The following is a 22,219-nucleotide window of genomic DNA, read 5'->3' as shown; positions in this document are numbered from 1 at the left end:
GGGGAGGGGGAGTTCCAGGAGGGGGCGCATGCGGTCGGGGTCGGGCCCTAGGACTCCGTGTTCATTGACGTAGCCGAGGATGGCCAGGCGGGTTGTGCGAAAGACGCATTTCTCTCTATTATAAATTAGGTTCAGGAGTTTTGCGGTGTGGAGGAAGCGCCGGAGGTTCTCGTCATGGTCCTGCTGGTCACAGTCGCAGATGGTGACGTTGTCTAGATGCAGGAACGTGGCCCGCAACCCATACTTGTCAACCATTCGGTCCATTTCCCTTTTGAAGACCGAGGCCCCATTGGTGACGCCGAAGGGAACCCTGAGGAAGTGATAGAGGCGGCCGTCTGCCTCGAAGGCAGTGTATTGGCGGTCCCCCGGGCGGATAGGGAGCTGGTGGTACGCAGACTTCAAGCCGACTGTAGAGAAGACTCGATACTGCGCAATCTGATTGACCCTGTCAAGATATGCGGGGAGGGGGTACGCATCGAGCTGCGTGTACCGATTGATGGTCTGGCTACAATCGATGACCATCCGGTGCTTCTCCCCAGTCTTGACGACCACCACTTGGGCTCTCCAGGGGCTGTTACATGCCTCGATGATCCCTTCTCGCAGGAGTCGCTGGACCTCTGACCCGATGAAGGCCCTGTCCTGGGCACTGTAGCGTCTGTTTCTGGTAGCGACGGGCTTAGAGTCCGGGGTGAGGTTTGCGAAGAGGGAGGGTGGGGCGACCTTAAGGGTCGCGAGGCTACAGACGGTGAGGGGGGGCTGGGGTCCGTTGAACTTTAGGGTAAGGCTCTGGAGGTTGCACTGGAAGTCGTGCCCCAACAATAGGGCAGCGCAGAGATGGGGGAGGGCTTAGAGCCTAAAGTTGGTGTACTCTATGCCTTGCACAGTGAGGGTCCCGACACAGTACCCACGGATTTCCACTGCTTGGGATTCGGAAGCCAGGGAGATTTTCTGGGTCGCGGGTAGGATGGGGAGGGAGCAGCGCCTTACTGTATCTGGGTGTCTGAAGCTGTCTGTGCTCCCGGAGTCAAACAGGCAGGCCGTCTTGAGCCCGTTAATCTGGACGGTCATTGTGGACTTCGCGAGGTGGTGCGGCCGGGACTGGTCGAGTGTAATGGAGGCGAGTGTTGGAAGGCGGTCGGTAGGCCGGTCGGAGGTGGCGGTGGCCAGTGTACGATCGGGTGAGCAGGGCTCCTGGGAGGCCGCGGAGTGATCCCAAGATGGCGTCCAAGATGGCGGCCCCCACGGGTCGCATGTGGCGGGTGGGGTGTAAGATGGCGTCCAAGCTGGCGGCCCCCGTGGGTGAGGTGTAAGATGGCATCCAAGATTGCGGCCCCCGTGGATTGCATGTGTTGGCCGAAATTATAGATGGCGGCACCCATGGTTCGCACATGGCGGGTGGCGCGGCAGCTGGGGTTGGCCCCGACAGGCAGCAGGCAGCACTGCTGGAGCTAGAAGGTTTGGGGGGGTCGGGCCTGGCAGGCTTTTCCCTTCTTCCCACAGCCATTACAGGTCACGTTCCGTGCTGGGCAGCGTTGTCGGGGGTGATTAATCTGGCCACAGAGGTAGCACTTCAGGCCTCAAGCGTTGGTGGGCCGCTGCACGGCGCAGGCTTGCATCGCACCTGGGTCGGTTGATGGCTGCGCCCACGAGGGTGCCGATCGGTCGGAGGTGTAGGCCCCCATGTTCTGGGAGGCCACCTCCAGTGAGTTGGAGTGTTGTACTGTCTCTGGGAGGCCGAGTGTCCCCCCTTCTAGTAATCGCTGGCGGATATAGTTCGAGTGCATGCCCGCGACATAGCCGTCCCTGATCAGCAGCTCCGCGTGCTGGGTAGCCGATATCGCCCGGCAGTCACAGTTCCGGCAGAGGATGCGCAAGGCACACAGGAATTCCGCGAGTGATTCCCCAGGGCGTTGGCGTCTCATGGCGAGGAGGTGCCTAGCATATACCTGGTTAACAGATTTCACGTAATGTCCCTTTAGCCGCATTATTGCCTCTGCGTACGAGGGGGGGTCCCTGATGAGGAGAAAGACTCTTGGGCTCACCCGTGCGTGGAGGATCTGCTTCTTCTGGAGGTCTGTGAAGTCTTTGTTGAAAGATGCGAGGTATGCCTCAAAACAGCTTGGCCAGTGTTCAAAAGTCTCTGTAGCGTCAGCTGCTTGTGGGTCCAGTTGCAAGTGATCAGGCTTGAGTGAAGAGTCCATCTTCAGAAGTTTAGTGTATTAAATTGATACACCATCAATAATAGAGGACGAGTGATAAACGTAACTGAGGCTTTAATACACTAAACAGCAAGCCTCCTGCCTCTGGACCCGAACTGGGTCCGGAGGCGGAGACTTGCCACCTTTATACAGAAGCCTGTGGGGCGGAGCCAGCCTGGACTAACCAAGGCATGTACAATACAGCACAGTGAATATAAGACAATAAGGTGGTTTACCACACTAGCACTGTATAGGATAGTGAATGGTACTCACCTTTTACTTGTGGAATATCCAACAGTATCCTGTGAAGAAGCCTCTCAATAATCACAACACAAAGATATATATTTTATTAAAAAGCAGCAGTTGGATACCATCGTTCATCATTGATTACAATCTGGGAAAACACAAGCACCAGCATTTGCTGGAGTGAAGCATTTCAAAGTGAGCGCCCTGAGGTGAATCTTTTTGCCACCGTTAAACTCCAGCTCAGCGTTGCAAATTGCTGGAAGCGCCTCTCTGCGACTTTGGCAAGTGACGGGGCCAACAATCTATCAAAAGAATCTGTAAGTGATGGCGAAGTAAATAAGGCGCATTAGAGTTAACTTAGGAGCGGAAAGAGAAACAGAAGGGAAGGAATTGTGGATAAAGAGAGATTTGAATCAAGGAAAATAAAAAATGTAAAGGTTCAGAAACCGGTGTCCTGAAATAGCTGTTCCTCACGGTGCAGAGGACCCGGGTTCTATCCATGATCACTGTCTGTGTGGAGTTTGCACACCCCCACAACCCAAAGATGTGTAGGGTAGGTGGATTGTCCATAATAAATTGACCTTTAATTGGAAAAAAAGAATTGGGTAGTTTAAATTTATATAAAAAAAGAAACAGCTCAACTTTCTGCCCCGAATTAAATGTGTGTTTAAAGGCGCAGATGCAGCAACTCGCTTACAGCCCCGTGGAGATTGTGCGGTAAGTCCCTCTTTTGCCAGGCTGGAGGTGAGATGTGGGAAACCGTCCCAGTGGCGATTCTCAACTCCCACGAGATCTCTTGTTCGCCACAAATTGCTGATTCGAAAAAATATATATATTAATAATAACTTGCGCATTAAACTTGCCCTTGGTCTGGTCCCAACAAGTTTGTCTTTTGGAGCATGAGGTGTTTGATGTGACACAATTAATGGGGTTGAAACTGACTGGGCGGAAAATATGTTTCATTAAAATTAAAGATGTGCAGGGTGAGTCTCTGCGGGAGGGGGGGGGGGGGGGATGTTAACTGAAACGCGCCGATCCAGGGAAAATGTGTTCTCTCTGCTGCTAACTACCGCAAGAAAACCTCTGCTTTCAAAATCTGTATTCTTAGTTACCCCGGAAACCGTTTCAAACAAACCACCAGGGAAAAGCGGACGGACCATCGTCCCCCCCCCCCCCAAACCAGCACTTATATCCACAGCGAGAGGTGAAGTCCGGCACATTGTTACAAAGTCGTGTTGTGTGTGGGGTGAATCCGTGCTCCTGGGAGCTGAATGCAGATCAGGATCCCCTGCGAAGTGGCATCTCATTTATTTCAGCAACACGCCTCCATTCACTCCTCGCCCCCAGGAAAACGACGGCATTTAAATGAGAGCGTGAAAGTTGGTGCCAGCTGATATGACTGCTTTCCCCGCCCGCCCTTGAGAACAGCTTTAGCAAGTGGCAGGAGGGAGCTGAACTACAGACCCCGTGTGGGGAGGGTGGAGCTCATTTGGAGATGGACTGGGCTCCACTCAGCGCAGTGACTGCTTCACAACTTACATGGTGCAAAAACACAACCTTGTGCAACACGCAGCAAGAGAGAGATTATTAAATCCACCAAGAGGCGTTTCTACCCAATGTGGTCGCGCTGTTGGATGAAACACACGTGGTTGTGGTTGAACCGTCTGTGCTCCTGGGACAAGAATGCAAAAGTTTTGTTTCTAAGTCGAAATTTCTGCATCCAAGAAGCAATCGATTTTGCAAAACGAATTAACCTCAAGAAAACTTTTGCAGCCCCAAATCCTGGTCACTTTGCCGGGGCAGTGAATGGCTCAGAGCAGTTGTTGAGTGGAAGATGAGCATTGGTTTGGATGGCGCATGCGGCTGAATTGAGGAAGGGTTTGCATTTCCAGTTTGGAAGCCGGAGTGGGGGCTACAATGTCGGGGCTGGCACTCCAGCACTGCAGCCCAGCCCTGACCCGGGAGCTGCGGGATCTCAGCGAGCCTGAGGGCGGGGAGCTGCGCTGGCCCCGGCTCGTCACTTTCTACAAAAACGGCGACCGCTATTTCCGGGGCAAGGCGCTGCGAATCACACCGCACCGTTACCTGTCCCTGGAGGCTCTGCTGGGAGAGCTGAGCCGCTGGATCCCCCTGGCGAACGGAGTGAGGCGGCTGTACAGCCCCCGCGGGGGTCGCACTGTGCGCACCCTGGCCGAGCTGAGGGACGGCCACGGCTATGTGTGCGCTGCCTTCGAGCCCTTCCGCAGCGGCAGGTATGGCCAGGAGCAGCCAGGAGCAACAGCTGGCAGCACAGGTGAGGGAGGGCACAGCTCGCTGCACAGGTGAGGGAGGGCACAGCTGGCAGCAGAGTGAGGGTGGGCACAGCTGGCAGCACAGGTGAGGCAGGGCACACCTCATAGAATAGAATCATAGAATTTACAGTGCAGAAGGAGACCATTCGACCCATCGAGTCTGCGTCAGCCCTTGGAAAGAGCACCCCATTTAAGCTCTCACCTTCATCCTATCCCCGCAACCCCACCCAACTTTTTTTTTTGGACACTATGGCCAATCCATCTAACCTGCACCCGGAGGAAACCCATGCAGACACGGGGAGAACGTGCAGACTCCGCACAGACAGTGACCCAAGCCGGGAATCGAACCTGGGACCCTGGAGCTGTGAAGCAACAGTGCTAACCACTGTGCTACCGTACCACCCTGGCAGCAGAGTGAGGGAGGGCACAGCTGGTAGCACAGGTGAGGGAGGGGACATCTGGCAGCACAGGTGATAAGAGGGCACAGCTGGCTGCACAGGTGAGGGAGGTCACAGCTAGCAGCACAGGTGAGGGAGGTCACAGCTAGCAGCACAGGTGAGTGAGGGCACAGCAGCACAGGTGAGTGAGGGCACAGCTAGCAGCACAGGTGATGGAGGGCACAGCTAGCAGCACAGGTGATGGAGGGCACAGCTGGCAGCACAGGTGATGGAGGGCACAGCTAGCAGCACAGGTGAGGGAGGGTACAGCTGGCTGCACAGGTGAGGGTGGTGTTATGGGCCAGGGTTTAGAGAACCCCCAAAGTGTGTCATTGAGTTCACCTGACCCACAACTTTTAATAGATTGTGGTATGGGGAGCACACGGCCCACTCTACAGGTGTGATACAAACCGAGCTTTACAGTACTTTTAAATTAAAACAATGTTTATTCGATGAACTCAAGTTTACCTTTTTAAAACATACAGTGAACATCTTGGCAACCATCAATTCAAATACAACCCCAAAGAATACAACACTAAGTAATCCTTTAAGCTTTCCTTTTAACATCCATAAGACTTAAAACACCTTTTACCAGAAGCACATCAGGTTAAAGCCACTACTGTTATTAGTTTTAAATCACCAGGATCGATTTACAGTCTTTAGATTACAGAGAGAAACTCGTACACCTTCTGGCTGTGACTGCAGCTATCCAGTTCTGAAAACGAAACTAAAACACACACTGCAGCAAACAGCCTAAAACAAAAGTAAAAAGCTGACAGACAGCCCAGCTCCACCCGCTCTCTGACATCACTGCAGTAATAAACACCCATTTTCTTTTTTATAAATTTTTTTAAATTGGGTTTTTGAACAAAGTGTATTTGCCGTTATGTACATAGGATATGATATATATATAGAAGAGAAGTGCACACACACACAAATCACAAAGGGAAAGAAAAAAAGGTAACAACACGAGAGAAATACAAAATCAATTATTTACACACAAGTAGGCATCTGTTTGTGGGGGGGGGGGGCGGAGACTGGGGGGGGAGGGGGGCGGAGACTGGGGGGGAGGGGGCGGAGACTGGGGGGGGGGGAGGGGGCAGAGACTGGGGGAGGGGGCAGAGACTGGGGGAGGGGGCGGAGACTGGGGGGGAGGGGGCAGAGACTGGGGGAGGGGGCAGAGACTGGGGTGGGGGGCAGATGTACATCTGGGTGCCGGAGAGACAACCACTGAGGGCAATACTCAAATGGGTCCTGTGCTGGTGCCGTCCCTTGCCTCTCCCGGACGGACCACGCCGCCGCTGTCGTCTCGCACCCACCTCCGCCTCAGCCGGCCCTCCCGTCTTCCGCCCGCATTCTCCTCTTTCTCTGTTCCTGTGGATGCCAAGTTTGTTAACTCCTCCCCCACCCCCATCACGCCCCCCACCTACCTCCCTGGCCCTCTATTGTTCCCTGTCTCTTCCCTCTTCCCCCCCCCCCCCCCCAACCCCTGTGTTTCGCCTTTCCTTCCTCTTAGATTTAGCAGTCCCCCCCCCCCTCTCCTGGTCTATCTCTCCCTCTCATACTTTGGCTACTTTCCCCTGGTTCTGGCTACCTGGTTATTCTGCTTGTTTGTTGGCCACAAACAGGTCCCGGAACAATTGGGTGAATGGCTCCCACGTTCTGTGGAAGTCGTCGTCTGACCCCCGGATGGCGAATTTGATTTTCTCCATTTGGAGAGATTCCGAGAGGTCGGACAGCCAGTCTGCAGCTTTAGGTGATGCTGCTGACCGCCAGCCGATCAGTGGGCGATCAGGGAGGCAAAGGCATGTGCCCTCCTCTCCAGGAATAGATCTGGCTCGTCTGAAACCCCGAAGACCACCACTTTTGGGCAGGACTCCACCCTCACCCCCACCACTTTGAACATTGCCTCGAAGAAGGCAGTCCAGTACTCCACAAGTCTGGGGCAAGACCAGAACATGTGGGCGTGGTTGGCCGGGCCTCCTTGGCACCGTTCACATCTATCCTCCATCTCAGGGAAGAACCTACTCATACGGGTTCTTGTTAAGTGGGCTCTATGTACCACTTTTAGTTGCGTCAGGCTGAGCCTTGCGCACGTGGAGGTGGAGTTGACCCTGTGCAGTGCTTCGCTCCAGAGTCCCCACCCTATTTCGATCCCCAGGCCCCCCTCCCATTTCATTCTTGTTGCGTCCAGTACGGTGTTGGCCCCTTCTACCAGTCAGTCATACATGTCGCTACAGTTTCCTTTCTCTAGTATGCTTGCGTGCAGTAACTCTTCCAGTAATGTCTGTCGTGACGGTTGTGGGTATGTCCTTTCGTAGGAAGTTTTTGAGTTGCAGATACCTTAGCTCGTTCCCTCTGGCTGGCTGGAATTTCTCTGTCAGTTTGTCCATTGTTGCGATCCTGCCGTCCGTGTATAGGCCCCTGACAGTCAGTGTCCCTCCGTCCTGTCCCCACCTTTTGAAGGTGGTGTCAGACAGCTTTGTCTGACATTTTGGTCAGGCCAAATTGCTGCCGTAGTTGGTTCCAGAACTCAACGGTGGCTATCACCACTGGGCTGCTGGAGTGTTTTTTGGGTGGGGAAGGGAGTGCCGCCATGGCGAGGGCCCGAAGGGAGGTCCCCCTGCAGAAGGCCTCTTCTGTGCCCACCCACTCGGCTTCTGGCTCCTTGATCCAAGCCCTTATTCGCTTGGCCGTCGCCGCCCAGTGATAGAATTGTAGGTTTGGGAGGGCTAGCCCCCCCCCTGGATTTTGTTGTTTGCAAGACCTTCTTTGGGATCCTAGCATTCTCTCCCCCCCCCCCCCCCCTCAATACGAACGCCATGATTAGTTTGACCGTGGTTTGAAAAAGGCCTTGGGGATGTAGATCGGGATGGCTCTGAATAGGAAGAGGTACCTGGACAGCACGTTCATTTTGATCGTCTGGACTCTCCCTAGGAGGGAGAGTGGGAGTCTGTTCCATCTTTGCAGGTCCTGTTTTACTTCCTCTGTCAGACTGGTGAGGTTCCATTTGTGGATCCCTTTCCAGTCATGGGCTATTTGGTCCCCAGGTAGCAGAATTTGTGTCGGGCTTGTTTAAACGGCAGTCCCGTTAGTGTTGCCCCACCTACTTGTGGGTGTACCGGGAAGATCTCGCTTTTGCTCATGTTGAGTTTGTAGCCCGAGAAGGCGGCAAACTCTTTCAGGAGCGCGATGATTCCGTCCATGCTGCTTTGTGGGTCCGAAATGTAGAGGAGCAGCTCACCTGCATAGAGTGAGACTCTGTGCTCTCTGCCGCCCCTTCAGATCCACCTCCAGCTTTTTGCCGCTGTGAGCGCAATTGCAGTGGCTCGATCGCTAGGGCGAACAGCAGTGGGGACAGTGGGCATCCTTGTCTGGTGCTCCTGTGCAGCTGGAAGTATCGGGAGTTGGTATTGTTTGTCCGTACGCTGACCATGGGAGCGTTGTATAGGAGATTTACCCAGGAGGTGAATCCTGTTCCAAGCCCGAACCGCTCCAGTACCTAGAATCATAGAATCATAGAAGTTTACAGCATGGAAACAGGCCCTTCGGCCCAATCAGTCCATGCCGCCCAGTTTTTACCATTAAGCTAGTCCCAGTTGCCCGCACTTGGCCCATAACCCTCTATACCCATCTTACCCATGTAACTATCTAAATGCTTTTTGAAAGACACAATTGTACCCGCCTCTACTACTACCTCTGGCAGCCCATTCCAGACACTCACTACCCTCTGAGTGAAGAAATTGCCCCTCTGGGCCCTTCTGAATCTCTCCCCTCTCACCTTAAACCTATGCCCTCTAGTTTTAGACTCCCCTACCTTTGGGAAAAGATGTTGACTATCTACCTTATCTATGCCCCTCATTATTTTATAGACCTCTATAAGATCACCCCTAAGCCTCCTACGCTCCAGGGAAAAAAGTCCCAGTCTATCCAGCCTCTCCTTATAACTCAAACCATCAAGTCCCGGCAACATCCTAGTAAATCTTTTCTGCACTCTTTCTAGTTTAATAATATCCTTTCTATAATAGGGTGACCAGAACTGCACACAGTATTCCAAGTGTGGCCGTACCAATGTCTTGTACAACTTCAACAAGACGTCCCAACTCCTGTATTCAATGTTCTGACCAATGAAACCAAGCATGCCGAATGCCTTCTTCACCACCCTGTCCACCTGCGACTCCACCTTCAAGGAGCTATGAACCTGTACTCCTAGATCTCTTTGTTCTATAACTCTCCCCAACGCCATACCATTAACTGAGTAGGTCCTGGCCTGATTCGATCTGCCAAAATGCATCACCTCACATTTATCTAAATTAAACTCCATCTGCCATTCGTCGGCCCACTGGCCTAATTGATCAAGATCCCGTTGCAATCCTAGATAACCTTCTTCACTATCCACTGTGCCACCAATCTTGGTGTCATCTGCAAACTTACTAACCATGCCTCCTAAATTCTCATCCAAATCATTAATATAAATCACAAATAACAGTGGACCCAGCACCGATCCCTGAGGCACACCACTGGTCACAGGCCTCCAGTTTGAAAAACAACCCTCTACAACCACCCTCTGCCTTCTGTCGTCCAGCCAATTTTGAATCCAATTGGCAACCTCACCCTGGATCCCGTGAGCTTTAACCTTCTGCAACAACCTACCATGCGGTACCTTGTCAAAGGCTTTGTAAAGTCCATGTAGACAACGTCTACTGCACTGCCCTCATCTACCTTCTTGGTCACTCCCTCAAAAAACTCAATCAAATTTGTGAGACATGATTTTCCACGCACAAAGCCATGCTGACTGCCCCGAATCAGTCCTTGCCTCTCTAAATGCTTGTAGATCCTGTCTCTCAGAATACCTTCTAGCAACTTACCTACTACAGACGTTAGGCTCACCGGTCTGTAGTTCCCAGGCTTTTCCCTGCTGCCCTTCTTAAACAATGGCACAACATTCGCCACTCTCCAATCTTCAGGCACCTCACCTGTGGCCTCCGATGATTCAAATATCTCGGTTAGGGGACCCGCAATTTCCTCCCTAGCCTCCCACAACATCCTGGGATACATTTCATCAGGTCCCGGGGATTTATCTACCTTGATGCGCTTTAAGACTTCCAGCACCTCCTCCTCTGTAATATGCACACTTCTCAAGACATCACTATTTATTTCCCTTAGTTTCCTAACATCCATGCCTTTCTCCACCATGAATACCGATGAGAAATATTCATTCAGGATCTCACCCAACTCTTGTGGCTCTGCACATAGATGTCCTTGTTTATCCTTAAGAGGCCCGACTCTGTCCCGAGTTACTCTTTTCCCCTTTATGTATCTGTAGAATCTCTTTGGATTCTCCCTTGCATTATTTGCCAAAGCAATTTCATGTCCCCTTTTTGCCCTCCTGATTTCCCTCTTAACTCTATTTCGACAATCTCTATACTCTTCAAGGGATCTACTTGATCCCAGTTGCTTATGTACGTCATATGCCTGCTTCTTCTTTTTGACCAGTCTCAATATCTCGAGTCATCCAGGGTTCCCTACTTCTACCAGCCTTGCCCTTCACTCTAAAGGGAATGTGCTTACCCTGCACCCTGGTTAACACATTTTTAAAAGCCTCCCATTTACCAGCCGTCCCTTTGCCTGCCAATAATCTCCCCCAATCTACCTCTGCAAGTTCCTGTCTGATACCATCAAAATTGGCCTTGCCCCAATTAAGAATTTTAACTCTTGGGCCAGACCTATCATTCTCCATAGCTATCTTAAAACTAATGGAATTATGGTCACTTGTCCCAAAGTGATCCCTCACTAGCACTTCTGTCACTTGCCCTTCCTTATTTCCCAAGACGAGGTCAAGTTTTGCCCCCTCTCTAGTCGGTCCATCCACATACTGAATGAGAAATTCCTCCTGAATACACTCAACAAATTTCCCTCCATCCAAGCCCCTAATGCTATGGCTGTCCCAGTCAATGTTGGGAAAGTTAAAGTCCCCTACTACTACCACCCTATTATTCTTGCAGCTATCTGTAATCTCCTTACATATTTGCTCCTCTATGAGGTATTTCCATTCGACTCAAGAAGGCCTTTTCTGCGTCTAGGGAGACGATCACCTCTGGTGTTCTCTCCCCGGATGGGGTCATTATCACGTTCAGCAGGTGCCTAATGTTCGAAGTAAGCTGTCTACCTTTGACAAAGCCCGTCTGGTCCTCTGCGACCATCTCTGGCACGCAGTCTTCTAGCCTTTTGTCTAGAATCTTGGCCAGTATTTTGGCATCTGCGTTCAGCAGTGAGATGGGTCTGTATGACCCACATTCCTTTGGGTCTTTATCTTTCTTGTGTATCAGCGAGATTGAGGCCTGTGCTAGCGTGGGTGGCAGTGTGCCCTTAGCCAGCGAGTCTGTGAACATCTCCGGCAGGTGCGGGGCCAGTGCTGTCACAAATTTTTTGTAGATGACCGCCGGGAACCTGTCTGGTCCCGATGCCTTCCCCGCCTGCATGGAGCTAAGGCTGAACATGATCTCTCCCAGTGCTAGTGGTGCTTCCAGGCCCCGTTTTCTGCCCTCCCCCACGACTGGTATGTCCAGTCTATCAAGGAACCGTTTCATCCCGGACTCCCCCATTGGGGGCTCTGAGATATACAGCCCTTGGTAAAAGGCCCTGAAGGTTTTATTGATCGTTTCTGGCTCTGTTTGTAATGTGCCTCTAGTATCCCTGATTTGTGCAATTTCTCTGGTGGCTGCCTGCTTTCTCAGCTGGTGTGCCAGCAGGCAGCTGGCTTTGTCTCCATGTTCGTATAGGGTCCCACGTGCTTGACGGAGTTGATGCACTGCGTTCCTGGTGGAGAGCAGATCAAAGTTCCTTTGTAACTCTTTCCTCTCCACCAGGAGCTCTACAGTCGGGGTATCGGAGTATTTACGGTCTACCTCCAGTATGGAGTCGACCAGCTGCTGCCTAGCTGCCCTTTCCTCCCTATCTTTTTGAGCTTTGAAAGCGCTGAGTTCCCTCTCAGCACGGCCTTTAGCGCTTCCCAGAACATGGAGGGTGAGACCACCCTGTTCTGGTTGTTCTCTGTGTATTCTGCTATGGCCCGCAATATCTTTTCGTTGAAGGCTTTGTCAGCAAGTAGGGCAACGTCCAACCTCCACGTGGGGCGATGGACCCTGCCTGTCTCCAGCCTCACGTCCATGTAGCGTGGAGCGTGGTCTGATATCACAATTGCGGGGTATTCCACTTTGTCTATCCCCGGAGCACCGTTTTCCCCACCACAAATAAGTCAATTCTGGTGTATACGTTGTGTACTGAGGAGAAGAAGGAAAACTCCTTCTTCCCTGGGTGGGGGTCCACCGCTCCCATCTGTTCCATAAAGTGACCGAGTTCCCTTGCCATGCTTGAGGTTTTCCCCGTTTTGGGGTTTGACCTGTCAGTCGCTGGATCCTGTACACAGTTGAAGTCCACCCCCCCCCAATGATTAGCTGGTGCGTCGCTATGTCAGGGATTTCTGCCATGGTCTTCTTGATGAAGCTCGTGTCGTGCCAGTTGGGCGTGTACACGTTAACTAGTACTATCGGTGCCCTGGGTCCGTAACCGTCTTTGTCACCCTAAACATCGTCCATTTGCTGATCAGTATCGCCACCCCCGCTGGCCCTCGTCCCGTAACAGGAATGGTAGGTCTGTCCCACCCTGCCCTTTCTTACCGCAGTCGGTCCTGCTCTCTCAGGTGCGTCCCTTGGAGGAAGATTATGTCTGCCTTCTTCTTTCTTACAAGGGTGAGGACTCTGGATCTTTTCACTGGACTCAATCCCCTTACGTTCCAGGTGACTATCCTGTTGGGGGGGGCCTCTGTCCCCTCACTCCTGTGGGATTAACCATATTTACCTGGTGGACGCGCCCCTGTCCTCCGGGGTTCCCCTTTGTTAGGGGGCCGTCCAGGATGGCCGTTGTCACTGCTCTCTCCATGCGGTCGGGCCCTTGCGCTCTGGGGTTTCCCTTCGTCCAGGGGGCACCCGACATGGCCGCCCACTCTGCGACCGCCATGCAGGTAGCCCCCTGCACTTTAGGGTCTCCCTTAGCCCAGAGACCGGACTGGGTGGATGCTTGCAGTGATTCCTTGTTCCGAGCCCTTGGTTGTGGCACTTTGTAGCCCTATTGCTGTTTCTTTTCTAGCCTTGTTTTTTTGTCCCTCCGTCCCTGTGATCCCCCCCACCCCTGATCCCTCCCTGACTGTGCCCCCCCCCCCCCCCCCCCGGTCCCTCTCTTTCCTCCCCTTTCCTCCCCCTCTCCCGCCTATCTCTCCTTTGTCCCTCTTTCCCCTGTTCCTATCCCCGTTTGCTCTCCTGCCTCTGTTGAGTGGTCCCATCCCCCCCTCTGTCTGGCGCCTTCCCCCTTGTTGGGGGCACGCTGTGGCCCTGCTTTGTTGCCTGTCCCCGGTGCTAGCTTTCTTGCTAGTGCGGTGACCCCCCTCTCGGGAGTTACTGTCTCGCTTCACCCTTGCCCAGCCTCTGCGTTTTTCTGCCCGCTCTTCCCCCGTCCTACCCTGCGCTCCCCTCGTTTGCTGTCCCTTCTCCGCTACTCTCGTTCCCTCGTGCTGGGGCCTGGTCTCCCACCTGTGGCGGTCCCTCGGGTAGTAGTTTGCTTTTTGTTCAGGGTGCGCTCGCTGGGGTGGGGGGGGGGCCTGGCGTTGCCTCCCCCCCCCCCCCCCCCCCCCCCCCCCCCCCGTCGGCGTGTTGTTGCCCCTCGCCAGGTTTCTACCCTCGCTGTTGGTTTTCCAGCCCGTGTTCCTCGATAAACTTGTTTGCTTTTGCTTCGGCGGGGGCTGTGAAGAAATATTCCCTTCCTTGGTGTGTGACCCAGAGTTTCGCTGGGTACAGCATACCAAAATGCACATAAACACCCATTTTTAAAGGTACTCTCACTACAGATATTTATATACACATCCATTTCTTAAAGGTACTCTCACATGACAGTGGGCACACCTGGCATCACAGGTGAGAGAGGGCACACCTGGCAGCAGAGTGAGTGTGGAAACAGCTGGCAGCACAGGCAAGGAAGGGCAAAGCTGGCAGCGCAGGTGAGGGTTGGCACAGCTGGCAGCAGAGCAACGATGTTAGTCTTGGCACCTTTCACACAATGAAAAATGTGTTGTTGAGTATTGCATCCGGCTCTAGTCACCATGTAAAGTGTGATGTGAAAGCATGTGTGTATCCTTGAGAGGCAGCAGAGGAGATATATTAGAATAGTTCCAACGGTGAGGTAATTCATCTCCAAGGTTAAGTTAGAGAAACTGGGAATGTTCTCGGAGGAAAGGAGATTAAGGAGAGCTGATCTACATAATCTTATCAAATGAACCAATATATGGGGAATGAAATTCCATCTAGAAAAATGTAACCTCATGCAAATCAAAAATACCCCATGTCCTTCAGTAGCCAACTCTGCAATGTGTAATTCCCGTTTGAAGTTACTAAGAATGCGATTAATTAGGAATCCACATCCAAAATAATTTGCAGTGGAATGTTCAAACTTAATATTGGCGTACAAGGTGTTTGGGATTGTGAAATGAAGCTTCCATCATTTTTCAATGGCAGTGAGGCCATAGTTTTAGGTTAAGTGATGGCAGATTTAAAACCAAAATTAAGAGGAATGGCTTCACTCAAAGGGCCGTGACTCTGTGGAACTCTCTACCCCAGAATGCAGTAGACACTGGAACACTAAACATATTTGAGGAGATCGATAGGTTTTTAATTAGTCGCGAGATGAAGGGTTATGGGGAGAGGGTAGGAAGGTGGAGATGAGGCCGAGATGAGATCAGCCATGATGGTATTGAATGAGGGAGTAGGTTTGAGGGGCTGAATTGCCTACTCCTGCTCCGAGTTCTTGTGTTCTATTTATGTGAAGGAAATGCTGCACCAGATATTGGCTAAACCACACTTAATATAGTCAATGGCGGAGTTGCTTGGCACCCATACACGTTAAAAACATTACCCTCCTTGAGAAAGCTCAATGCTGGGCAGCTTGCTTTGTTACAATTATTCATGAAATTCTCGTGTCTTCCATTTGGTCAGGTCGTTAGGTTAGCACAGTTTCCGGAACCAAAGAAAAGCCCACGGGCCTATATAAAATTTTGAATGAGCAATTAAATATTTCTAAGCAGTACATTAAGCCCCAAAGTGAAGACTGGAACAATTTTCCACAAATCTCCATTCCCTTTAAGAATGTCCCCATCAACTGCAATAATTGTGCATCTCCTGTGAAAATTCCTGAGTCGAAAATTACAGAAGAAAAACTTACCAAGTACCAGATTACGACAGTTTGGATGAGTTAGACGTAGAAAGCTGTTCCAATTTGCCGATTATACAAGGACTAGGAGACACCGATTTAAGGCTTTGGAATGGAGAGAGAGGGGAATGGTTGTGAGGAAGACTTATAGAATGACCTGGATCACGCTGCAAAGAGTGTTCCAAAGACATTAATGATAGGATATGCACTTCAGCGAATTAAACTTGCAGAGACAACGGGATAGAACAGGGGAATGGGAGTGAGTGGATTGCCCTACCGAGAACCAGCATGGACTCAATGGGTCAAACGGCCTCCTTCTCTGACATGATAACTCTATGACCTGAATGATCACAAGCAGACTGCTTATACATTGATTGCCAAACATCAAATACCATCTCTTGGTATCTCTCTTACACCTGAGCAGCAGTTTATTTTATTTTGCAAAATGGTGATGTTGTCACTGTGACTATCGGAATTTTTGTACAATTTTCAGATTTAGACTCAAACAGTACCCGTATTATGCTCCACAATAGCTTGCAATTTCTCTGCAAGAAACATTTACTCCAGTCTAGTAGCAGTAGTGTGTTGAAAGCAATCCAGATTTGAACTCATTGTGGTCCTGTTCTCTCTTGCTGTTTCCGTTTCGGCATATATCATCATAGCTGCAGATTGCATTCTTTCCAAATTTTTGATAGAAGAAGGAAATACAAAAGTTCCCAATCTTGAAGCAAAGCACAACTTTTTTTTATTGCAAATTGAGTCATTCGATCTGCATAAATTTGAAGAAATATGTAAGGTTTTAAATCAGCACAGAACTTGCCCTTAAGTGTTGATGTATGTAATGTTCTTTCCAGTACAGGGCTCTTTAACGAGTCAGTAAGTGCCAGATACTGTATAAATTATGAAGAAAGATCTCCCGGATTTGTGGTGTGTTGTAACTGATATTGGAAGCCAATGCTGCGTGAAGCTGTCTGCTTCTTTAAAATGGAAGTTAAGGTTGTAAAAACACTGAGCCTACGCTCTTTAAGGACACTTTTTGAATAAATGAAAGTTGGTTTTGCAAGGTGCATTTGTATTTTTCAACTGGCTTTGTTGGGGTGGAGTGATAAGAGATGGAAAGAGGAGCTGAATGCCAATGTCCCTCACTGTCAGGGTTGATGCGCCTTAGTTACTCAGTCAACATTCTTTACAGTTGACTTGCCAGACACCCTGGGAAACCAGTCCTCACTGTCTGCAGCTGCAACATTATCTGTGTTTAAAAACATTTTTAATTTCCCCTAACCCCCTTAGTGGAATTTATGCTGAGGAGTGAGTTAGCTTAGTTTGCTTGAGCCTGGCCATCGTGCATTTTCAGTGTAATAAAGAAGAAATTAAAATAAAAAAGGGAACACCTGCTTCACACCACAGATGTATTGGACTTATTGTTCGGTTTTTGTAAATTCCAAGACCCCTTACACCTGCACCAGTGATTTCTATCTCCTTTTAAGGGGTTACATAATTTAATTTTATCGAGTTAAAATTCTGCAATTGAACTTTATGGCACATCACGATGTTTAAACTTGCGTTCAAAGCTGACAAAAGATCAGAAACAAGTAAGCATTTTGAGTTTGGTTCAGACTAAATTTCTATAGTAAATATTCATAAAATACAATATGACTCACTTTAATATCCTGGTATAAATATTGAACATTCCTCTTTCTTGCATCTGTTTTCAGCTTGCACGCAGTCTTTTATTTCAGAGCCAGCATTGAGAAGCGGGCTTTTGTTTTTGTCCAAATTCCACGTTTCAGAATTAATAGGCAGCACACCTGAAATTGCCCCTTTTATTTCTGCCTTTCATTTTTGTTTCGTCATCAAGCGCTCAACATCTAGGCATATTGCAGCTGTTGTATGGATTTTGCGTCCCCATCATTCATTTTAATAATAATAATAGAGCTACATATTTAGCACGTTTATCAGCAAGTCTGAAAGTTACAAAGCATGGATTAAAATAAAGAAGAAATAAGATGATCTGACTGGGCTGCCTTACTCATTGGCATCCTCCCTTCTGCATAAGGTGTTGGGCAGGCAGCAAATCAAATCTATTGGAGATGGGTTAGCTTCACACGGTGCATTTTTACTGATGGCTCAAAGAGACCAATCTATGAGAAGTCGGTTCTGCCACATAGAAAGTGGTTATCAAGTGTTGTGGGTTGATTTTTTCAGTGTTGGTGCCTGTTGCTGTTGTGTTTTCTTCTTTTACTCATTTACTCTGTCCTTTCTGTGGCTCTGTTCCAATTATGCCAATCAGTGAGTTTGCCTTTCTTTCTATGTTATCTATGTCCTAATGCTTGGAGTCGCCAGGTATCAAATGATACCACCACAAGGTTCAACCGGCTATCGATCAAAGAGCCAAACAACAGTTAGTTAGTTCAAGGTCAAGGGTACTTTATTTACACACAATTAGTCATGCAACATAAACACTACTAGTTAACTATACCTATCGACTAAGACAACCTGTACTTAACTTCGGGCACCCGGCTTAGGTCAGAAAACAGTGGCCGCTGTTCGATTCTGGATCTATCGGGTCCGAAGGAGTAACTGCTGCTCAGCTAGGCTCATCCGTCTGGTAGCGAGCGTTGAACTTGGACTTGCTTCTGGTGTTGCTGCACTTGGAGATGGCCGTGACCGGGTTAACAGGTCCAAGAGAGGACAAACATGTGGCGAACTCTTCTTCTTATACTTGGGGGTTTTTGCGCTCTTTTGGGTGGTCCTTCAGTTTGGGCCCCACTAATTGGGTGATCCCTGATCACTCTGTTCGATTCCGAACCAATAAGTGGGCGGGGATCTGGATGGCTGGGTGTGTCTCAAGCGGTCACTGACCCTGTTGTTTGCGCTTTCCTTGAACAGGGAGTGGCGGCGAAATGTCTGGTCGCTCGAGTACCAGTCCTTTGTTTTGGTGAAGATGGGCTATCAAATGCTAATCAGCTCCATTAAAATGCTAATTGGTTGGAGTTTCGATACCATCTGGACTTCTTGCTTACAAATATGCATTTCAGGCTCTGAGCCTGCCTGAGTCTTGGCTTGTCCATTTTATCCGCTAGGCTTTGCGAGTTTCTCTGTACCTAGTTTAAATGGCCATCCCAGATGGCTACACTCCGTCCTCTTGATCCTCAACGTGAATCATGAAGGATCACAATACTGGGTCTTTGTTCTCTGAAATGCTGGGTACCCTCAACCAAGGACAGGTTCTACCCTACTCTGTCCTATGGGTCAAAACATTTACCTAAATTTCCCTAATACAACACATATCTAAAAATTCCTAAGGGGACATTTAACATTCAATAAGAAAAGGGAACCTCTAACTGTCTCTAACTAGACTACACTCATGCTGCTATTTAACAATCAAAGAACTTATCTTACAATACAAAAAATCCGATGGCAGCATCACATTTCTTCTTATCACTAACATTCATACACAGAAAAATAAGCTTTATTAACGAAACAACAACCGCGGAATTTATTAAAGAGAAAGGTTCAGAAAGAATGTGGGGTTTACTGGAGTCCAAGGAAAGGGGCTCTAAAGGTGTATACTGGAGGGCAGGAGCCTCTCCTTCGCCATTTCCGCAATCTAATTGTCTGGATGACACTGCACAATGTGGCTATCTCTAGTAAGGCTTCAACCGTGTAGGACAGGGAATACCATTTAACGAGATTCTCACAGCATGTGGGGGTATCGGTGGCTGGGGCTATGTGTGGTGTAGTGTCCGGGCTGGGGGTGTTGCGTTGGGTATTCGTGTTCGGGGCCTGTGTGGTGAGGGAGGTGGAGGTAGGTAACGCGCGCAACTGTACTGTTCCAGCGACGATCATGATGTAGATCATCAGGGTCGTCTTCATCTTGTTCAGGCTTTCCTTCGTCGTTGAGTATCTTTGTATCTGTCTAGGGGAACAAGCATAGTGTCTGTTATAATCTTGGTGTTTAATATCTCGTTTGTCTGTCTGTTTCTCCTTCAAGTCAATTTCCCATTAGGATCGTCACCATATGTGACTCCCATATTTTTTTTTTTTAAACAACCATTTGCGGAGACAAGACATCCAAAAAAAAATTCTGTCACAGTGCGAGCACTCTCGCAGCCCGTGTCTGATGGGCTGAGTGGGTGGACAATTTCTCTGTCCTCTGCGAACTCGTTTTTCCAACCAAGTGATTCTGACTGTAAATAGTATGTGGGGGATTGTTGCTCTTATTAGCCTTAGTTTTATTAGCTCTAATTCTGTCACCTTTGCTCACGAGTCGCCAGGTATCTTTCTGATACCGCCACGTGGTTCAAGCTCAAGTAATGATTAATAATGCAGCACACCGCTTAGTAAATGTTAAATCAACGATCATTTATTATATACAGCAACAAATACTTATACAATAATCCTACTTCTAGACTATTACCTACCACTAAAGGCCAATACTTAACTTTGGTGATGGCCCACCAGGTCAGGGAAACGAATGGTCTATCGAATTGGGTCTGGCCTGCGGGATTCAAAAAGGCTGGTACGGGAACACCTATCTGGTAGCGATCGCTGGAGTAAGACTTACTTGTTCCTTCGTCGAAGGGTCTCGAAGGTTGCGAGTAGGAGAAGAAGGGTCGATCTGAACTTGGCCCATATTTTTATAGTTCCTAGGGGCTTCCCGCCTCTCGGGGCGGACCTTGACCCTGGTCCCAAGTGATTGGACTTGGTCCCAATCACTGGGTTCGATATGCTCCAATAATGGGGCGATTCCTTGATCGGGGGGTAGTCGTCCACCTTTCTTTGTCTCGGCCACTGCTGGCGCCGAAAGGTCTGGATCGGCTTTCAATTGCTAATTTGTAGCAATTGTTCCCGGGGATGGCCGATTAAAATGCAGATGGCTGGGTTGATGTGCTGTTAATGATTGCAGGTATCGGTCTGGGCCGACTTCCCCAGAGCCGAATACACTGTTCTGCCTGCAGCTGTCCGTTTTGAGTCCTGTTGGCTGATTTTCCCATCAGCATTTTCAGTTCGCCATTTTACATCTGGGTTTGGCCAAATACTTGGGAATCAGCCATTTTAGGTGGCTACATCCCCTCCTTGTGATCCTAACGCGAAGCATGAAGGATCACATAAATTTGGTCTTTCCATTCCCTGACCGGGGGGGGACACCTCCTACATGGCCACTGCTCTGACCCTAGCTATGCAGAAACATTTTTACCAAAACAATTCTCAGGGCGCTATGTCAGGCAGGGGCATGCATTTACAAAATAACAAACTTGGAACCTCTAATTTTACCTAACTACGCTATACTCACTAAACGTTGCAATATCCTATCTTCCTAAAACATACAACAACAATCACAACATTTAATATACTCTTTCCTGGCTTGGCAGTCAAGCTCAGGATCATACATTTTTTTGTTCATGAAAAGTTTTGTACATCTTTTTTATTTACAGTAAAAACGCAAGTGCATGTTCTTTATTATTGTGTTATATGTCGTGGGGGTCGGGGGTCTGGTCATAACCGAATATAGGGGATCGGATCCGATATGCCGGGGTTCGAGCGCGGTACGCTCTCCTCCATTTGCGGAGGCGCATAGTCTGCACTACACAGCAGAGTATCGCCAACGCTAACAGTGCTTCAATCACGTAGATGCAGTGTCGCTGGTGACTGGGCTTTGGGTACTGCGGGGCAGTGAAACATTAACGGCAGGGAGGTTTGAAGTCATGGGGCCCGCGTTCCCGCGCAACCAAATGTCCATTTAAAAAAAGTGTTGAGCACGATGAAAGAAGTCCTCATGGCTGTCCTCTTTCCTTTTCCTTCTTGTGTTCTTTTGTTTTCTCCGGTCCTGGAGCCTCTGGAGTTCTGTGAAAACAAGCATAGTATCTGTAACTACCTTGGTTTAATATCCGGTGTGTTAGTGTGTCTGTCCTTTTGGGGCCAATTATACCCTTATAATTGGTCACTATGTGTGACTCCCTCATTTTTTTTTTTCAAAACAAATTTTAGGACACGGCACACTTCCCAATGATGGACCAGTGCTGATTTCCCATCCAAATGTTCCAGGATGTAAATAGCATATGGCAGCATAAAGGTCGCCTAAACAAATAAAAACTTTTTGAAATGAAAAATGCCAAATGAGTTGCGTATGGCCGCAACGGGTAAGATTTGGATGGAGTCCCCGGGTAGGACGGCTACCAATGCCGTATCTCCCCTACCCGAGCGTGTTTGACCAACGGGGGGGTCCCCAGGCAGGGCGGGTCTCACGCCGTTTCTCCACTGCCTGAGCAACCGACAAGAACGGGCAAAAATGTAGTCATCGTGGTGTGGTTGCTACAGTGATTCTATCCTTGAATCAGAAGAGCAGTTATGATCGGGCGTCTGGTACCCGAACCGGTATCAGGTGAAGTGTCTGCAGACAAGCTAGTTCCACTGAACAAGCGTCTGGCCGCGATGGGTTTCTGAGGGCAAGAGCTCAGAAGTTTCAGGTGACTGGGCGTGTGACAGTGAGAAAAATTCTCCTGTCGGACGAACAACATTAAAAAAAACGTACGAACAACATAAAACATCCTGCAGGTTCCATCAGGAAGGACAACACTTCTCCCAAGCGTTTCCTTTAAACATCATGTGGACACCTCAGTTCTCTGTTGCGAACAGGGTCGCAAAGGGGTTGGCGGTTTGGGAGTCAGACTCGAGGTCATCCCCTTCCCCCGGGTGCCAAACTCTGGAGTGAATTAAGGCTGAAAGGGCTGCGTGGTGTGAGTTGGGGTTGCTTTCGTCGTTGCGGACGAGTCCGTAGGAGTTGTCG

At 49.6% G+C, this 22,219-nt stretch overlaps 1 protein-coding gene across 2 annotated transcripts in view; it reads left to right on the top strand.

Moving 5' to 3' along the window:
- Positions 1–3,667: 3,667 nt before the first annotated feature.
- LOC140385298 (serine/threonine-protein kinase DCLK3-like) overlaps positions 3,668–22,219 on the top strand; it is a 172,187-nt gene continuing 153,635 nt past the window's right edge. Inside the window, exon 1 of one of the 2 annotated variants that reach the window (XM_072467317.1) lies at positions 3,668–4,737. In XM_072467317.1, coding sequence (XP_072323418.1) covers positions 4,362–4,737 — 376 coding nt within the window. In that variant the 5' untranslated portion in view covers positions 3,668–4,361. The remainder of the gene's footprint in view (positions 4,738–22,219) is intronic. The other variant, XM_072467318.1, reaches the window with a different exon arrangement.

Source organism: Scyliorhinus torazame, chromosome 11, assembly GCF_047496885.1.
Source record: "Scyliorhinus torazame isolate Kashiwa2021f chromosome 11, sScyTor2.1, whole genome shotgun sequence".
NCBI lineage: Eukaryota > Metazoa > Chordata > Chondrichthyes > Carcharhiniformes > Scyliorhinidae > Scyliorhinus > Scyliorhinus torazame.
Note: the sequence above shows the minus strand (reverse complement) of the source record. Positions and strands in the feature narration are given on the sequence as shown.